Source organism: Lynx canadensis, chromosome C1 (genome assembly GCF_007474595.2).
Source record: "Lynx canadensis isolate LIC74 chromosome C1, mLynCan4.pri.v2, whole genome shotgun sequence".
In the NCBI taxonomy this organism is placed as follows: domain Eukaryota; kingdom Metazoa; phylum Chordata; class Mammalia; order Carnivora; family Felidae; genus Lynx; species Lynx canadensis.
In genome coordinates, this window is record NC_044310.1 from 15,124,127 (window position 1) to 15,143,272 (window position 19,146).

The 19,146-nt window shown below is 38.3% G+C and overlaps 1 protein-coding gene across 15 annotated transcripts in view; it reads right to left on the minus strand.

Annotated features, from left to right (window-relative positions):
• The window catches only part of EIF4G3 (eukaryotic translation initiation factor 4 gamma 3), a 317,793-nt gene that overhangs the window by 133,801 nt on the left and 164,846 nt on the right, over positions 1-19,146 (minus strand). For 11 of the 15 annotated variants that reach the window (XM_030323566.1, XM_030323568.1, XM_030323564.1 and 8 more), the window contains 3 exons: positions 10,216-10,236; positions 9,158-9,337; positions 8,454-8,568 (listed from right to left, as the gene is read on the minus strand). In XM_030323566.1, the coding sequence (XP_030179426.1) occupies positions 8,454-8,568; positions 9,158-9,337; positions 10,216-10,236 (316 nt within the window). The remainder of the gene's footprint in view (positions 1-8,453; positions 8,569-9,157; positions 9,338-10,215; positions 10,237-19,146) is intronic. The other 4 variants (XM_030323569.1, XM_030323567.1, XM_030323560.1 and 1 more) reach the window with 1 other exon arrangement.

The window sequence follows — 19,146 nt, forward strand, 5'->3', positions numbered from 1 at the left end:
AGTAGTAGGACTTTGTTAGGAGCACTGATACTGAGTCATGAGAACAAGAAGGAAAAAAATGAGCCTTAAATGTGTAAATGCTGCAATCTACTGCTCAAGTAGTAGGACTTTGTTAGGAGCACTGATACTGAGTCATGAGAACAAGAAGGAAAAAAATGAAGGTATGAAGATAGTTAACACAGGCAAACTTTTTGGTACTTTAATAAACAAATAACGTTGGCTCTACTATCGCTGTCATCATCAACATCAAACCATCCCCACCATCATCACAATAATCTTCAAGTGGCAATTTCTTGGAAGCAATATGATTTGCAGTACCAGAACTGTGTAGGTCACAATCAAATTTGGAGAAGATCTCAACAGGGGGCGTAATGAGGATTTCAAAAAACTCAATGTAGAAAAACACTGTAGCCAATCTTATTTCTGTTTGTTTGTTTATTTTTGAGAGAGAGGGAGAGAGAGACAGAGAGAGTGAGGAGAAGAGAGAAGGGACAGAGGATCCAAAGCAGGCTTTGTGCTGATAGCAGAGAGCCTGGTGCGGGGCTAAAACTCACAAACCATGAGATCACCACCTGAGCTGAAGGTGGATGCCTAATTGACTGAGCCACCCCAGGGCCCAACAAAATCAAGCTTACATAAGCAATTCTTCACTACCGTATAATGTCACTAGTTCTAAAACTCAGAAAACAATCCCCTGAAATTGGTTTCAAATGCTGCTAGAGAAGCAACACAATCTGCTCACCTTGCCATATTTTTTAAACTAAGTGAAATAAGATCCAAAAGGTGAATCAGCCCTTTAAGAAAAAATATAGATTGTTCTAATGAAACGGTTCTGAGTCAAACATAACTCAGATAGGGACTGGCATATAATACACATATAATAAATACCAGCTGAATAAACCTGGTAGCATACGATATCTCGCAGAGTTAAAACACAGCAGAATATCAAGTCAACTGTGGACCCTAGCAGAGCAGGCATTCTACCCTACCAAACAATGGTTATCTTTTAGAATATACTAATGAAACTTCTTATATAGTCAGAAGCATTTATTTATTTTTTTTTCAACATTTTTTATTTATTTTTGGGACAGAGAGAGACAGAGCATGAACGGGGGAGGGGCAGAGAGAGAGGGAGACACAGAATCGGAAACAGGCTCCAGGCTCCGAGCCATCAGCCCAGAGCCTGATGCGGGGCTCGAACTCACGGACCGCGAGATCGTGACCTGGCTGAAGTCGGACGCTTAACCGACTGCGCCACCCAGGCGCCCCTAGTCAGAGGCATTTAAAAACATTTATTTGGGGGCGCCTGGGTGGTTCAGCTGGTTGAGTGACTGACTTCAGCTCAGGTCATGATCTCACAGTTTGTGAGTTCAAGGCCTGCATCGAACTCTGTGCTGACAACTAAGAGCCTGAAGCCTGCTTTGGATTCTGTGTCTCCCTCTTTCTCTCTCGCTCCTTCCCTGTTTATGCTCTCTCTCTGCCTCAAAAATAAATAAATAAACATTAAAAAAATTTATTTTAAGGAGCACCTAGGTGGCTTAGTCGGTTAAGGGTTAGACTCTTGATTTCAGCTCAGGTCATGATCTCACGTTTGGTGAGACTGAGCCCTGAACTGGGCTCTGCGCTCACAGTGTGGAGACTGCGTGGGATTCTCGGTCTCCCTCTCTCTTTCGCCCTCAAAAACAATTTTTTTAAAAAACAAAAAAATTTTATTCTATTAAAAATGTGAATAACTTTTGCATACCATTTATCAATTAGGCCTGTTACTCAATGTCCCTGAACTTCTCATGCATGGAATGTAGCACTTTTATCTACATCAGGGGTATGGCAACTAACACCAAGAAGCTAAATCCAGTGCAATGCCATTTATTTTGTAAAGTTTTATTGGAAGACACTCACATACAATATTTTATCTATTATCTATGGTTGCTTTTTCACTAAAATGGCAAGAGTTGGAGCACCTGGGTGGCTTTAGTTGAATGAACATCTGACTCTTGACCTCAGCTTGGGTCCTGATCTCATGGTTCATGAGTTTGAGCCCCATATCTGGCTCCATCGCTGATGGCATGGAACCTGCGTGGGATTCTGTCTCTCCCTCTCTCTGCCTCTCCCCTGCTCTCTCTCTCTCTCAAATAATAAACATACATACATACATACATAAATAAATAAATAAATGGCAAGAGTTGAGTAGTTGTAACAACAGAGACCAAATGGCCTGCAAAACCTACAATACTGCCCTTTATAGAAAAAGGGCTGACGGGGCGCCTGGGTGGCGCAGTCGGTTAAGCGTCCGACTTCAGCTCAGGTCACGATCTCGCGGTCCGTGAGTTCGAGCCCCGCGTCAGGCTCTGGGCTGATGGCTCAGAGCCTGGAGCCTGTTTCCGATTCTGTGTCTCCCTCTCTCTCTGCCCCTCCCCCGTTCATGCTCTGTCTCTCTCTGTCCCAAAAATAAATAAACGTTGAAAAAAAAATTTAAAAAAAAAAAAAAAGAAAAAGGGCTGACATTTTTTTATCCTGATTCCTGTGGTTCTCCAAACCCTAGTCTACACAAAATGTATTAATGATATATGGCAAAATTTATACAAGAATAACCACATTATGATAACACACACAGAGACACAACTATAGGCTTGCCAACTTGACATTTTGGAAAGGTCTGTTACTATTTTGAAATTATTTCAGTCTTGTTCCTTTGTTTTTAAAACAGTCTTCCTATATGAAATGATACTAACATTAAATAGCCGTTTTCTTTACAAGTCTTATTGGCAAAAGTAAAAAATCTAATAGTCTTGTATGTTTCTTCTTTTATTTTACTTTACTTTTTAAAATTTTTATTTGACCAGGACATTGAAAAATCTGGGAACCAATGGTCTAGTCAGCATTTACAGTTCTTCCCATTAATAAAACCCTAAACACAAATGTCAAATAAATGCACTGTACAATCCTGAAAGGCAGGAAGAGTATCTTAACATCTAAATTCTACAAATACCTAGCATGTCACCTTCTTTTTTTTTTTTTTTTTTTAATTTTTAAGTTTATTTATTTATTTTGACAGGGAGAGAAAGAGCACGAGCAGGGGAGTGGCAGACAGAGAGGGAGAGAGACAGAATCTGAGGCAGGCTCCACACCAGTGCGGAGCCCAATGTGGGGCTCGAACTCACAAACCACCAAGATAATGACCTAAGCCGAAACCAAGAGTCAGAGGCTTAACTGACTAAGCCACCAAGGTGCCCTTGTCTTTTTTCCTTTTTTTTAAGTTTATTTATTTATTTTGAGAGAGAATGTGTGTGTGAGCGAGTGGCAGAGAGAGAGGGAGAGAGAGAAAATCCTAAGCAGATCTGCACTGTCAGCGTGGAGCCCAATGATGTTTGGGCTCATGAACCTTTAGATCACGAGAAGCTGAAATCAAGAGTTGGACATCTGACAGACTGAGCCACTATCTAGCCATTACTTTAACCCAGGAGCCCCTACCTAACACACTGTCTTATACACTGCAGGTCTTCCAAAAACCTTTCAAAACTTCAAATTTTCTATATAAAAAAAAATAAACATAGTGGCTAAATATGCAGGTTGGCAAATTAACACCAATTTATCCTGTAATATCCAAGAATAGTAACGTTGGTATACAACCACATCAATAATCACAATATTAACACTACACAAATACACAATCAAATTCAACTTAAGATGCCGTAAAGTTTCCCACCTCTATGCATCATGGGGAACAATGAACAAATCTCTCAGTTCTCAGAAACTGAATATCATACCCAATCACCATGAAGCTCAGGAAAAAAGTAGAATGAAAATGAAAGGGGGAGGGAGAAATCACATGATAGAGTTAAAAAAAAAAAAAAAAAGGAAAAGTATGCTGGTTTGAAGCAAGGGAGAATGGGACCTTTTACCAGGTAAATTCTCAAACTTTTTTTTTTATCTTTCTCAGTATCACTGTCACTGCTAACCACACCTCTTTGTGCCCAAACCTAATTTTTTACACCTTGGGCCATCACCCCTAGTGTTGGCCTGGAAATAATTTTAGTCTTCCTGAGGTACTTTCCTGCCATAACAGGTATCGAAATACTTAAGAAAACAGCAATAAGAGAAAACCTGAAAAATGACATTGAGCAAATACTACTCATTAGTTATTTTTTCACAACACTGTAAAAACACTGCAAGAATTAGAATTCTATGATCTTGATTACTGAACTTCATGGCAAGTAAAAATAATCTTTGAGAATCACTGCTTCAAGATTTAAACCCAAGAGAGGAATAAAATGTTAGTACACTAGAATGAACTAAAAGCTAAGGACTAAGAACTAAGAATTCTGAAAAGTAGGCAGGAAGGAATGAGACTAGGATTCGTTCCTCACCAGTTCAGCCAGAGGAAGGTCCTCTGCCCTAGAAGATAGGACTGCTGTCCTTCAGAACAGAGAATTAGGATCTGATCCCTATACCTGATGCCTTTTTTTTTTTTTTTAAGTTTCTTTCTTTCTTTATTTTGAGACTGACAGAGAAAGAGCATGGGTGGAATAGAGAGTCAGAGAGAATCCCAAGCAGGCTCTGCACTGCCAGCACAGAGTCCAATGCAGGGCTCAAAACTCATGAACCATGAGATCATGATGTGAGCTGAAATCAAGAGTTGGACATTTAACTGACAAACCCACCCAGGGGCCCCAATTCTTTAAAAATTAAAAAATTGTGTTAGCCACTTCAGTCCACATGCACACTTTTACATAACTTAAATACACACGATTTAGATTAGCCTTTTTTTCTTTTTCTTTTTTTAGTTTATTTATTTTGAGAAAGCAAGAGCTTGAGCAGGGGAGGGGCAGGGAGAGAGAGGAGAGAGAGAATCCCAAGCAGGCTCTGTGCTGACAGCACAGAGGGCACACACAGGGCTCCATCCCACAAACCCTGAAATCATGACCTGAGCTGAAATCAAAAGACACTTAACCGACTGAGCCAGCCAGGTACTCCTCTATATTCACTTTTAACCTGAACCCAAGATTAGGGCAAAAGAGGAAAGAGAGTAAAGGGGGGGGGGGGGGCATCAGGATTAGATGGATCCAAGAGAAGATTCCAAGAAAAGAAAATAGGAAGGGGGATGTTTTTGGCTTCTAGACCATAAGGATACAACAGCTGCCTCAAGGTGGTATAGCTGAAGAACCTATAATCGATGGAAACTACTAGATCAGAGCTTTTAAGTCTGACAGAAAAGCATATTAACTAGTAGTAATCTTTACAACTAAAATATATGCCCAAATAATGAAGATAATGTAAACTTCCTATGAGAAGACTGGATTATAAATTATGATTCATTGCTAAAATGGAAAACTATGTAGCTTGAAATTCTGTAGATAATAAAATGGAAAGATGCCCAAGAATATATTGTGAGATGGGGGGGGGGGTGAGGGGGGTGAGGGAGAACCAGGAAGTCTTAGAACATTATAAATTGTGTATGGGGGCGCCTGGGTGGCGCAGTCGGTTAGGCGTCCGACTTCAGCCAGGTCACGATCTCGCGGTCCGTGGGTTCGAGCTCCGCGTCAGGCTCTGGGCTGATGGCTCAGAGCCTGGAGTCTGTTTCAGATTCTGTGTCTCCCTCTCTCTCTGCCCCTCCCCTGTTCATGCTCTGTCTCTCTCTGTCCCAAAAATAAATAAACGTTGGAAAAAAAAAAATAATAAAAAAAAAAAAAATAAAAATAAATTGTGTATGTCCATTTGTATTAAAAATCATTTAAATGTAAGTGAAAAAGTATGTATTGATCTGTTAAATCATTATTTCTTTAGGGAGAGGAGTAGGGAGAAAAATTGGATCTTTCAACTTCATATATTCTATATTATTTGTATTTTTCATCACTAACTTGGTTACTTTCATAACAAAAAATTATTTTAAGACGTTTTTCTCATCTTAAGGAAACTAGGGAAACAGTGCTTTAATCTGGATGACAAATTGCCTACTTAATGGATATTGGATCTGCATAAGAATTTCCCCAGGAAGAAAGAATATCTAACAAAGGGAACAGACATCAACAATATCTGAGATATAACTGCCCCTCAATATCCTGCTTTTTGTGAAAATAAACAAATACGGTCTGTATATAATAGAAATAAAGCCAAATATGTTATAATATTGTATACACAAATCAGCAAAATACTTCCCTACTTATAAACTCATCTATATTGTTTCTATATATACTGTAGTAATATTAAGAGCAATAAAGGGGGCTAGCACAGATTTATAATAGAATTTTAATGACATTTTCTGAGTCAAAAAGCCATTTATATTATTTATAAATAAACAGACTAGATTTCATGTATTTTTATTTTTTTTAGAGAGACAGAGAGGGAGGGCACGGGGGGGGGGGGGGGGGGGGGGGGAGGAAGGGGGAAGGGAGAGGGAGAATCCCAAGCAGGCTCCATGCTCAGTGCAGGATCCAACATGGAGTGTGATCCCACCAATTTGGGATCATGACCTGAGCCAAAATCAACAGTTGGACGCTCAATCAACTGAGCCACCCAGGCACCTCCATGCTAGAATTTAGTGAGACATCTTTCAAACTGATTTTATAAATTAGAATATACAAATGCATTCCCTTTGCAACATGCGATTGAAAGAAAATCCTGTGGATTTTAGCATGTTTACTCTGACAGACAATCTCACCTTATAGTTTTCTTTCCACTTAATAAATTCTAGGTAATATCAACAGTCAATTTTATACTTAAAAATAATTTTAACTAGGACACCTGAGTGCCTCAGTCGGTTGAGCATCTGGCTCTTGATTCCAGCTCAGGTCATGATCTCACGGTTCACGGGATTGAGCCCTGCATCAGGCTCTGAGCTGATGGAGCAGAGCCTGCTTGGGAATCTCTCTCTCCCACTTTCTCTGCCCCTCCTCTGCTTGTGCTCGCTCTCTCTCTCTCTCAAAATAAATACATAAAGATGAAAAAAAATTATTTTATTTTTATGTTTATTAAAAAATTTTTTTAACGTTCTATTTATTTTTGAGACAAAGAGACAGAGTGAGAGCGGGGGAGGGGCAGAGAGAGAGGGAGACACAGAATCCAAAGCAGGCTCCTGGCTCTGAGCTGTCAGCACAGAGTCCCACACGGGGCTCAAACTCTTAAACCGTGAGATCACGACCTGAGCTGAAGTCAAACACTTAGCCGACGGAGCCACCCAGGCGCCCTTAAACGACCTTAACTGGATTTAAATTTGCAGAATAAGTGCCAATACCAAGGCACTGAGGTGGTATGAAAACTACAAGTTCAAATGAAGTTGAAGGAGCAAACAAGGAACACTTTGATAATCCTGGCAACATTCTATGTCAGAGCTGGTGATGCACATGTATTATTTTACTCTAAAACACATACATGGGAGTGTCTGGCTAACTCTGTAGGTAGAGTATACAATTCTTAATCTCAGGGTCATGAGTTCAAGCCCCACATCGGACATGGAGTCTACTTAAAACAAAAATAACACATGTAGGTAGTATGTGTTGTTTTGAAAATATCAAATATTTCTTAGTAAAAATACTTCAATAAAGCTGTGTCTTATATATACATACTTGAGACACTTAATGAAGCTATAAAGTGTATCATTTTAACAGTGTATCATTTTGAAAGTTGTACTCAGTCATCCTACCCCAACAGCCTACTAGTCACTGCTCTAGGTGCTAGGGATATAGCAGTGAACAAAACAACAAAATTCCTTGCCTTTGTGGATAGTACATGCTAGTAGGAAAACATTAACAAAGGCTTTGATAAATGGTGATAAATGATTGGACAAAAAGAAATCACAGAAGGGAGATAAGGTATAGTTGCCCCTTGAACAATGCACAGGTAAGGGGCACACTCGGCTCCCTTGCATCCAGGCCAATGTCCATGTATAAGTTTGGAATTCTCAAAATTTCATCTAATAGCCTACTGCTGATTAGAAGCCTTACCAATTAATAGTTGATTAACACATATTTTATGCGTTACATATACTACATGTATAGAGTCTTAACAAAAAAGCTGGGAAAAAACATTATTAAGAAAATCATAGAGAAGAAAAAATACATTTATAACACCATACTGTATTTACTGAAAAGAAAATCCATATATAAGTGAGTCCATGCAGTCCAAACCCGTGCTGTTCAATAGTCAATTGTATGTTTATTCTACCAGCAAAAATCCAGTAAAAATCCAGGTAATGATGATTTGGTTTCCCTTGAGACATGGGTTCTTTCCAATTACCAGCTCTTTCAGAAGATGTCGTTAACTAAATATATTTCTGTAATACTCTTTCCTGGTAAGCCATTCTCTAAAAGGCTTTCAGGTCAGAACTGTTTGCAACATTTTATTTAAAAATTCCTTACACCACTAAACCTCACTGCCTAAACTGATTAGCAAAACAACAAAATGAAATAAAACACAACAAAGTAGCAGAACTTGCTCAATATTTCATACACACTTACCATAAGCATTGGGGAAGTCCCCAGGTCCTGGTCCAGGATAAAAAGGCCCTGGCCCTGGTGGTTGAACTGGATATTGTTGTGGGGGCCCAACATACGGAGGGCCACTATGACGGTACTAGAAAAAAGAAATTAAAGACATTTATAAATAATATGAAGGTAGCTTACTATAAAATAAAGAGTTGTGTGTATGTGTGTGTATATATGAGAATTACTTAAATAAAATGAAAACACTTGGTTAAATACATTAAAAAATGTTTGCTTGCCATCAAGATGCAGTGAGGATGGAGAGAAAGACATGCATTAGGTAAAACCTTACAGCAAATCAGTGCACAGACCGACATCAGCTCACTGTAAAATTATTTCAGGCTGGTAGCTTTCAACGAAATTGAATGATATCACAGGAACAGCATTAATTACTGAGTCTATTTTAGAGAAGCTGGATGTGAGGAAGGGATGGGGGAAAGCCAGGAGATAAAAATAATTCCTCTAACAGCTTAGAAAAACTTAAGTAAAGAGATGTAGAAATATCTCCTTACAATATTATGGAAAATGACAAAATGGCGAGACTTATAACCAACAAGAAAGTTCACATATATGTTACTAAAAAACCACTGCTATCACCCACCCTACCTGCTTCCTCTGATGAGAATGTGAGTAAATCCCCACTCTACTGCTGGACCACACAGACCTGAGAGATACTTTACCTGTGGGATACAGTACTGAGGGCCCTGGGGCACTGGGTACGGCATGGGTAGATGGTTAACCATCATGATGTGCTGATTGGCCTGATACACTGCAGTGGGTGTCTGTGCACCAGGACGAATGGAAGGACTGCTGTTCGGGATGGTAGCTCTAGGAGGCTGTATCTGAGGCCTCTGAAAAAACTGAGGAGGGGAGAAACAAATATTTATATATATATTTTTTACAAAGGGAAATACGTAAATTTTACTATCTTGAGCTTTCTCCTTCTTTCCACTAATAAAAAGGTTATCAACTTTAATTGAAAATACAATGTACATGAAAAGAGACAAACTGTCTATGGCTGGGATCAAAAAACATATCCTACACTAGGCACACTAAGTCAAGTTTTGATCAATGCTGTCACACATATGAAAACAGGGCGGTCTCACTTTTAAAATGAAGTCTCAGCTAGTTTAAACTAAAAATTCTATACCATAATTATTAATTTTAAAATCTGTGATAAAATGTAACAAAAGCTTGTCTCTCTAAAACTCGTTCTACTATATAAAAGTACTGATTATTTCACTAAGAGTAGGTGGCTCATAATCAACTTATTAAAAATTAAAAGCAGTCACCTAAAAACTACCATTCAAGTAATTTATAAAATATTTAGAAGAACAAGAAATCAACCTGGATATAAATACTTTCATCTCAGTCAAGTTAAATTAAAACTACCTATAGAGTGATGGGAATGGCCTTCCTTTCCTAAAAAGTGGCAACCCATATTAAATCGAATCCAATTTTACTTTCTTGAATAGTTTGCAAGAGAAGTGACAAATCTAGACAGACTTAAGAATGGTCTGGAAGGAAGAGAACTCAAATGTATCAAATAGCAGCCAGTACCTGTGGTCATTTATGGTTCTCACTGCAAGCTTACAAGCCTTGAAACAATATACCAATTGTAAATTCCCACCATAAATGCATGTATAATCATCAGCAACAATCAACTGTAATTGTCTCACTGTAATAATAATAAGGGAATAGAGCAATAAAGAGGCCATGCAGAACCAGTAGTTGTTACCTGGATGGGTCTGAATCCTCCCTTCAATTATGAAGCAAGAAAGCAGCAGGAAACAGAAAGAAAGCCAATGGAAAAGCTTATAGATCAGTAGGAAGGGGTAGGACATAGCATGCAGCTCAACAAAAATATCTTTGTATTTAGTAATAACAGGAAAAGAAGGAAGATTAGAAAATCAGAATGACAATTCTCCACTTGAGAATTCAAGGACACATGGAATTGAAGAATCAAATCATATTTAATTGAAAATAAATAAATCCAGTGGCAAAAATATTCTAGTAGTAGCCACAAGTTATAACAGCTTGAGAGGATATGTCTACTTATTAGCACAAGTACAGTTGGGACTACTGATTCCTACTATTGGCTCTACAGACACCCATTATGTAATTTGGCATTAGTTATTCAGCTTCTCTATGATCCACTCTCCATTTTTAATGGAGAAAAGAGGTAATAATAAAAGTGCCATTCATTATTTTAAAGTTTACAGGGGCGCCTGGGTGGCTCAGTTGGTTAAGCATCCGACTCTTGTTGATTTCATGGTTCATGAGATCGAGCCCCTCATTGGTCTGCATGCTGACAGCAAAGAGCCTGCTTGGGATTCTATTTCTTTCCCTCTCTCTCTGCCCCTCCCTGACTCGCTCACTCTCTCAAAATAAATAAATTAATTTAAAAAAAAGTTTACAAAAGTCCTAAGAAATAACTAGGCTTTTCAAAATTTATCAGACCTTTCAGGACAGAAACCTCTCCACTACCACAGTATATAAGAGGCCACTTAAAGCTTTAAAATGGGGAAATATAAAACTATTCTTAAAATGTGGTCTAGCTCCAAAATCTCCTGAGTTGTTTCATATTCCAGACATGAGTATTTCTACTGGCCCGAATAAAGGCAAGGATGAGCTTTGACCTGTGGGCCCACTCTGGTCATATCCTGTCTTACTCTTCTTAAGCATCAAGCTACCCAAATGTGATAGAAGAAATAACTTTTCATCCTGTGCTCAATCGGAAGGATTAGGATCCAGCGCCCAAGGCTCATCCCCATTTGGCCTTCATAACCCAGGACAAAGAAGGCCCTAAAGAGATTAAGTCACAGAAAAACAACAGACAGTACAGCAGGAGAATGGAGTGAATGAGGGAGGCCATAGAGAGTAGCTGATGGAGATGAAAAGAAAGTACAAGAAGCAAAGTTGGTAATACAGGAACCTGGGCTGGGGCCACACCAACAGCAATAGTCTTCTAGTTATTTCCACCGACACAGTTTTGGTAACAGACACAAGAATTTCTGTTGACTTCAACCAAGAACACTGAACTAGTAAGCTTTCCACCCTAGACTTCACTTCTCTGAATTACACAGCAGGTAAAATCTATTACTCATCAATGTATGTGAGCTATAAACATATTTTAGGAATGAACTTAAGCATTTTTATAACTTGGTTAATGTATTGGGAGCCACAGAACTATTACAGGTCTCAAGGAGAGAATAGTCATTCCTCTGCTCAACTAATTGAGCATTACTAGATATTAGATATAGTAGACAGAAATCTTACTCCTGTAAGATCCTTTTCCACCAACTCTAGAGGGCAGCCAAGATAAGGACAGTAACAAACAGAACAGGTGATGATCTACTGTGGTTATATTATCATCAAATTCTGTCAAAGTATTTACTGCCTGAAGAGACACAATGCTATTAAGTTGTACAGAGCAAGAAAAGCAGATATGGTCAGAGTTTCCCCACAATTCTAACAGTTTACTATATGGGAGTCCTTTTCTTGGCACTCTTTTCCAACTCCTCTGCTGGGGTTTTTAACCACTCTGTTTACAGTAACTGCGATTATAGCTGATTCAAGGAGGATTCGGAATAGCAGTAAGACTATCTTCTTCAGTGGTTTAAAAAAAGAAACGATATTACTGCTAATATTACTGCTAATATTAACGTGCAGCTGAACTCACTAAAACACAAAATTTGTGGTTATGTAGACATGCTTTTTTTAATACACTAAGATTTCAGCTTTGAAGCAATGTAGAAAAGTGTATTCATATATGCCCACTAAATAAGAGTGGAGATTTATATAGCACTTACTACCTACCAGCAACCACTCAAAACCTTTTACATATATATTAAATTATTCTCACAACACACCTCTAAGGCAGGTACTATTATCACTCCCATTAGATATAAGGGCAAATTGAGGGACTGGAGATCAAGTACCTTACTAAAGGTCTCCTATCCGTAATTTAAACACAGTCAGGTTTAGGTCTCTAACTTTAATTGTTACACACTCCACTTCTCACGAAGTGGAACACCCCTCATATTTTCCAACAACTGTCAGTCAGAAGACATTTTTTCAAAGGCTGCAGGGATGTGTTGAGACCTTTATCCAATGCACTAAGGGCTGCATATCCCTCAACCAGAACTGATTCCTGGTAAGAAAAATGCTCCATCGGTTACTTCACAAAATTCATGCTTATTCTTCAGGAAAACAAATTTCTTCTACCTATAAGATTCTAATTCTCTATCTCCCTTAAAGTAACTGATACCTGTTCATATGCTTTTACATGCTTGGTACAACATTTAACAGACCTACTTTTACTCAATCTCACTGCATTAAGATTTTTACAGGGACAGGCGATCTGGAGCTTATTTTTCCCCTTTAAGAAGTTCCTTCCGACCCTCCTTCCCTCGCTCCCCACTCCCGCAGCATGTGTGTGCAGGCACACACAAGATTCTGGTATCAATAGAACTAGAAAAGGTGTAATGGCTGGAAAAACAAGGACATAAAAAGAGATGAATTCGCTTTTTTGCACTCTCTCCTAGCCATTCAACTGTGAATTTAGATTATGATTTAATAGTGGGACAGGAAATTTAAAATCTGTGGGTGGGCATGGCAGAAAACCACAGGTTATGAAAAAGAAGGTGTAAACGTGAATGGGCCTTCCCAAACTGCTTGCAATGCTTCAGAGTCCCTTTGCCTGTCTAATGAGTGATGAAGAATCATTAAAAGAATCAAACTCACCTGGATGTGAGGACAGTACAGGCCATTTAATCTAACCACATACCTACAGTTTAAATCTCTTATATGAAATGGCCTTGAGGTTACGAAACTTGAGCAACCCAAGACACAGTTCCGTTTCATTGTTAAATGGAGTTCTGACACAGCAGAGGTCTTCCCTTCTACTGGCTCTAAATTTCTCTCTCTGTGTCATCTACCCTCTGGTCCAATAACTATTCCTAAAATCACATCAACGTCAAATCCTTCTACCATGGAAGTTATCTGAAGACAGCCATCACTGCCAACTTTCACACCGTCTACTTTTTGTTCAAAGCCAATCATTACCCTCCACGTTCTATCCCTTGAACCAAGATTCTGAATTCCCTCTTCAGGTTTCTCTCAATAGGTTTCCACTGCTCCAAGTCTGACTAAATAGAGAACCAAACACAACTATCCAGGTGGCGTCTTCCCAGAACATACCTGGCTTCGCTCAATAAATGTATCTGTTGCTAAATGAAAGAGAAACATCGGTCTCTGATTCTGGCTGACTACATTTCTACTAATAAAACCAAGAACAACCGAAGAGCTTCTGTCAACCACATTTTACTACTGATTGGTACTGAGTTACATACAATCTTTTAAAAACCCTTCAGTCTTCTTTACATATATCCTAAAAATAAGTCATGCTCTTCACTTTTGTATGTACTTATAAAGAGGTGTTCTTGTACAGGAACATACAAGGGAATCTTGCATATTGTTCTTTTGAAAATTTATCTGGCAAATTTAGGGATGCCTGGGTGGCTCAATTGGTTGAGCATCCAACTTCGGCTCAGGTCATGATCTCACAGTTGGTGAGTACGAGCCCCACATCAGGCTCTGTGCTCCCGGCTCAGAGTCTGGAGCCTGCTTTGGATTCTGTGTCTCCCTCCCTCTCTGCTCCTACCCCACTTGCACTTTGTCTCTCTCTCTCAAAAATAAATACACATAAAAATTTTTTTAAAAATTAAAAAAAAAAAATTAACTGGCAAATTTCAACCCATCATTTCAGACTGTAGAGATACTTTTAGAGTCTGAATATATCATGCAGTGTCAAAACCACATAAGCATCAGCAAATTTGACAGGCATATCATTTAACCAAGTCACTGATGAAAATGCTGAAAAAGACTAGGTTAAGAAGGGAGGAATTGTGTACAACACAAGTATCATCTCCAAACTGGATTTCAATCTGGGTTAAAAGTCTTTTATCTTCCAACTGTCTACTAATACACCAGGAGGATGGCAAAGAAAAGCATCAGCCCTCATTTGAGGTAGTACTTTGGGAAGTTCCAAAGGGCTAAGGCACATTTAAAAGAGAGGCTAAATTTAGAGTACTTGTGATAGCAGACTTCCACTGAAACATTCCAGAAGCCAGAGGAAAAATGTTACCTCTTAGAAAATCCTTCTACAGATGTGATAATGATATCATTACCAAAAGTTTCCTGGACACATGAGTAATAATTGTTTTTTGAAGATGCTGGTAATTATATCACTTCTCATGAATTCCCCTTTCTAAAATCATCAAAAGACAAGGGGATCTCTAAAATCTACATAATACCTCGAAGTTCTCATGGGGCGCCTGGGTGGCTCAGTTAGTTAAGCATCCGACTCTTGTCTCAGGTCTTGATCTCACGGTTCACGGGTTCCGTGCTGACAGAGCGGAGTCTGCTTGGGATTCTCTCTCTCCCTCTTTCTCTGCCCCTGCCCTCTGTGTGCATGTTCTCTCTCTCTCTCTCTTTCTCTCTAAATAAACAAACAAACAAACTTAAAAGAAAAAAAAAAAGTTCTCCGGTGGTGCCTGGGTGGCTCAGTCAGTTAACTGTCTGGCTCTTGGTTTTGGCTCAGGTCATGATCTCACGGTTCGGGAGTTTGAGCTCCAAGTCGGGCTCCACGTTGACAGGGTGGAACCTGCTTGGGATTCTGTCTCTGTCTCTCTCCCTGTTCTTTCTCTCAAAACAAACATATAAACTTAAAAAAAGAGAAAGAAAAAAAGTCACAGATTTCCATATATAATAAAAAAGTTTTAAAAAGAAGTTCTCTGAAAACTACCTATTCATTTCTAGCAACTAGAAAAATCATATTCAATCACATTAGTTCCCACGCAGGGAGAAAAACTACTGAATACTAACTTGCAAAGCAATAAAAACCGTATCGAAAATATGCTTCTGAAACACCTAGCTTTCTGCAATTTATTGTTCAGCCTCCTGGAAGAACAGTAAGATTTGCAATTATGAATTTTTTAGATTAATATCTTCAAAAATTCTGAAGTACTCTGGAGAAAATAACAGTGCTATGATTTTCTGGCAAGTTACAAAGGGACAAGCAGTAAAGAGTCCACATAATGGGATATCACTCAAGGATCAACCAGAGATTCTACTGACTTACAATAATTTATAATGAAGGCTATTACATTCTAAATTCTTTGTGTATCTTCCCTGCATGTGGCCAATATCACATACGTCAACATTTCATTAAGAATTAGAAGATGTAAACCCTAGAGCTGAGTTTTCCAATACAATAGCCACTAGCCATATTTGATTACTTAAATTAACATTAAATTGAAAATTCAGTTCTTCAACTGCATTGCACAGTTCAAGTGCTCAACAGCCACATGTGACTAGTAGCTACTATAGTGAACAGTACAGACACAGAACGTTTTCCCCATCACAGAAAGTTCTATTAGAAAGTACTGCCCTAGAGGATTACGTCAGATGGCCGACAAAAAAACAAAAAACAAAACCCTAAGGATTCTGTCAGGAACAGAAGGTGTTCTGTCTGATCATAATGTAGAGTCTGGGAAAGGAACATCCTTGTAGAACACTCTACTCATAGGTAAAAATAGGCTGAGAAAAGGGAGAAGAAAGGCAGGCTGTCTTATTGCTAAAGAAAACTGACATTTACCAAGGATCTATTAAAGCGCAAGGGATCGTGACAGGCAGGCACTGGGATGCTCACAACACCCTTGGGAAATAGGTGCTATTGTTGTAATACTTCAATACTTTGTCATTTATGAGCACGTTTTATCATTTCTCAGATAAGAAATCTGATGCTCAAAGTTAGTTTGCAGTAAAGCTAAGATTCCCCGTTATGCCAACTTCTAACCTATATTTTCTTTACTATCTCTGCTGTAACCTTACAATGCTTTTGTGAGTAAGGCACCAGATAAAATTGCCCATGACTGACTTAAACTCTGAAAAATCTAAGCACTGGTCATAAGACTGCATGAATGCTTGATCTGATTTCTAAGTAATATCCATTAAACTCTAATATGCCAGGTCTGGCCCCAGAGGCAAGCCCTAAGCCTTCATTTATTTTACTTTCCAAATTTAAGAAAGTGCCTAGAGCAATACAAATATTTCTCTACCAGAAACTAAGACTTCAAATATAATAGCACAACTTTGAGTACAAAAACCTTTAAGGGTCATAATGGAAAAAAACCACAACACAACAACAACATAAGCCAGCTGTTTTCTTTTAATCTTTTAGCAACAAGAACAGAACTACAAAAGGAAAACACACACACAGTTTCAATGCTGGCCACCAGGTAACATATTTCCTTGATGCCCAATACTATTGTGTTTTATGAAGCTTTTATTTGTTTATACTAACTCCAATTGCTCTGAATATGGCATATTCTCCAACACTTGTGAATACTATGTGAACTAAAATCACGTATCGACACACCGCAGAATATTTTTTGTTTTATGAACACTCTTAAATACCAATTCCCTGGTCTTTCTCAAAATGCAAAGACTACTCAGCCATAGTATAAAACCAACACTTGATCTCTGTTGTGAAACCCAAAAGTAAAATAAGGACAGGAACACAAGTAACTTCAAACCACAACTACACAAATTTCAGCTACCAAACATGAAAATAACACAAGTCAGAATCTACATTATACCAAGTGACTTGTTTCACTTATGAGTGTACGTTCTGTTCTGTTCTTTCAGTTTCTAATTACCTTGGGATTTTCAAACACCAGAGTAAAAATAGTTGACATATTTCTCAAGCCAAGCGTGTTCGCATATAAAATTACTTAGTACTTCTTTCACCCTTGAAGAAAACTGTTATTCTAATCTAAAGCTGTCTTCGGACTGCACAATGCCAAAAAGAAAAGAACATCCTAATTAACCTGAAGAATTTCTGCAAAAGCCAAAAACTAATGATACTGGAAGAAGACATGGCTGACATAATTCTAACTAGAGCATGGTATCCCTGACTAGAAGGACTAAATAAGAACACTGGCTGGCCACACATAAACATATTCTAAATAAAAGTAGTCCCAAGAAATACATTCTGTAACAGTTTCTTGGTTCTATTAAACTAAAAAGATTTGCTATCCAAAATCTTACATGTTTCATTTCAATTCAGGTACTTCACTTTACAAAGAAGAAAAATATATATATATATATATAGGTCCTAGATTACTAGCCTGGACAATCATGTTTTCTTTTCACAAGCAATTACCCGCAACTAGCTTATCGAAACAACAGTACTTATTTTCTTCATAATGTTCAGAGCAACAATTGTTACTAAGCATTCACAAAAAGTTATGTATTTACTGTTGGACTTTAGAAACAGCAATCATAGGAACATCATCCAGCATCAATCAAATTATTTTCTGAAAAAAGATCAAAGCATGAAAGGATATGTGATCAGAAAGAGAGCCACTGATGAACAATGCAATGCGATAAAGGAAAAGTGAGAAACATATTCACTAATTCTAACTCTCAATTTAATGCTTTCTGGTCAAAGTAAACCACCATAACTGAAAAAACCATTTGTGCCTTCAATTCACAACAAACCAAAACTAATATAGGACACAGATGTTTTCCCTTTAAAAACGTATTCTCTGTAAACCACTCAATGTTTTTCACTGTACTGATTTCACTATACAAGTCTCTACGTACGGTTTTGTCTTATGAGCATCTCCTCTATGAACCTCTAACTGACGTTAGATCTGAGGAGATCATTTTAAATACCGACTTCAGCTAGTGATTCTCAAATGAGAAACAGTATCACCTCCACTGGGGTTATTTGGAAATGTATGAAGTTGTTTTTGTTTTGTTTTTTAATTGTCACTGGGGGAATCCTACTGGCACTTAGAGCCCTAAGGTTGCCTAATGAACTGCAATTTACAGGGAAGCTTTTCATAACTGGTGATCCCACCCAAAATGCCAGTATCTATTCCACGGTGAAACAAACCAAACTAGTCTGTACATCTATGGACACAGAAGAGCGAACTCTTTCTAACATGCTCTATGCTGTTAATACTGGTTCAGCCAGCTCCTGCTCAGCAGTCGTCACTTCAACACCAAGCCCCTCTCTCCTCTAGTTCTCCAAGGTCACTCATTACTGCTACTGCCTCAACCAAAGTCACATTATTTCCTTACTTAATTCTCTGTGGTGTAATGAAAAAATTCTAACTGGCATTTAGAAAGAGGGGAATGCCAGAGTAAAAACACCCAGATACCTAAAGTTTTTGTATCCAAAAGCAATGCTCTGTATTTATGCTGCATCTCAAGAATCTATCTTTAAGAACTAGTGTCAGGAAGTCATTATCTTCCTTGTTGATGAATAAGTAATAAGTATACACACATACGTGATTCCAATTTTTTTAATGGTTAAAACATGCCATAATTTCACAAGTATCATCCTATAGCTAGATAAAGGACCAATTTGCCAATACTTTTTTGAGTGAGTCCTATTACACATGAAAAATGATTTTAGAACTGAAATCAACCTCTTGTCACAAGACTCCTTAAAGTTTTCCCTGGTTTTTGAAATGGAAGAACGACAAAGCATATCATAAGACTTTAGGCTCAGAAGAAAGTTCAGAAGACAGATTTTCCCAAAAAAGACTATTTGTAAAGGCTTAAATACAACATCCCCCTTTGAGGACCATCA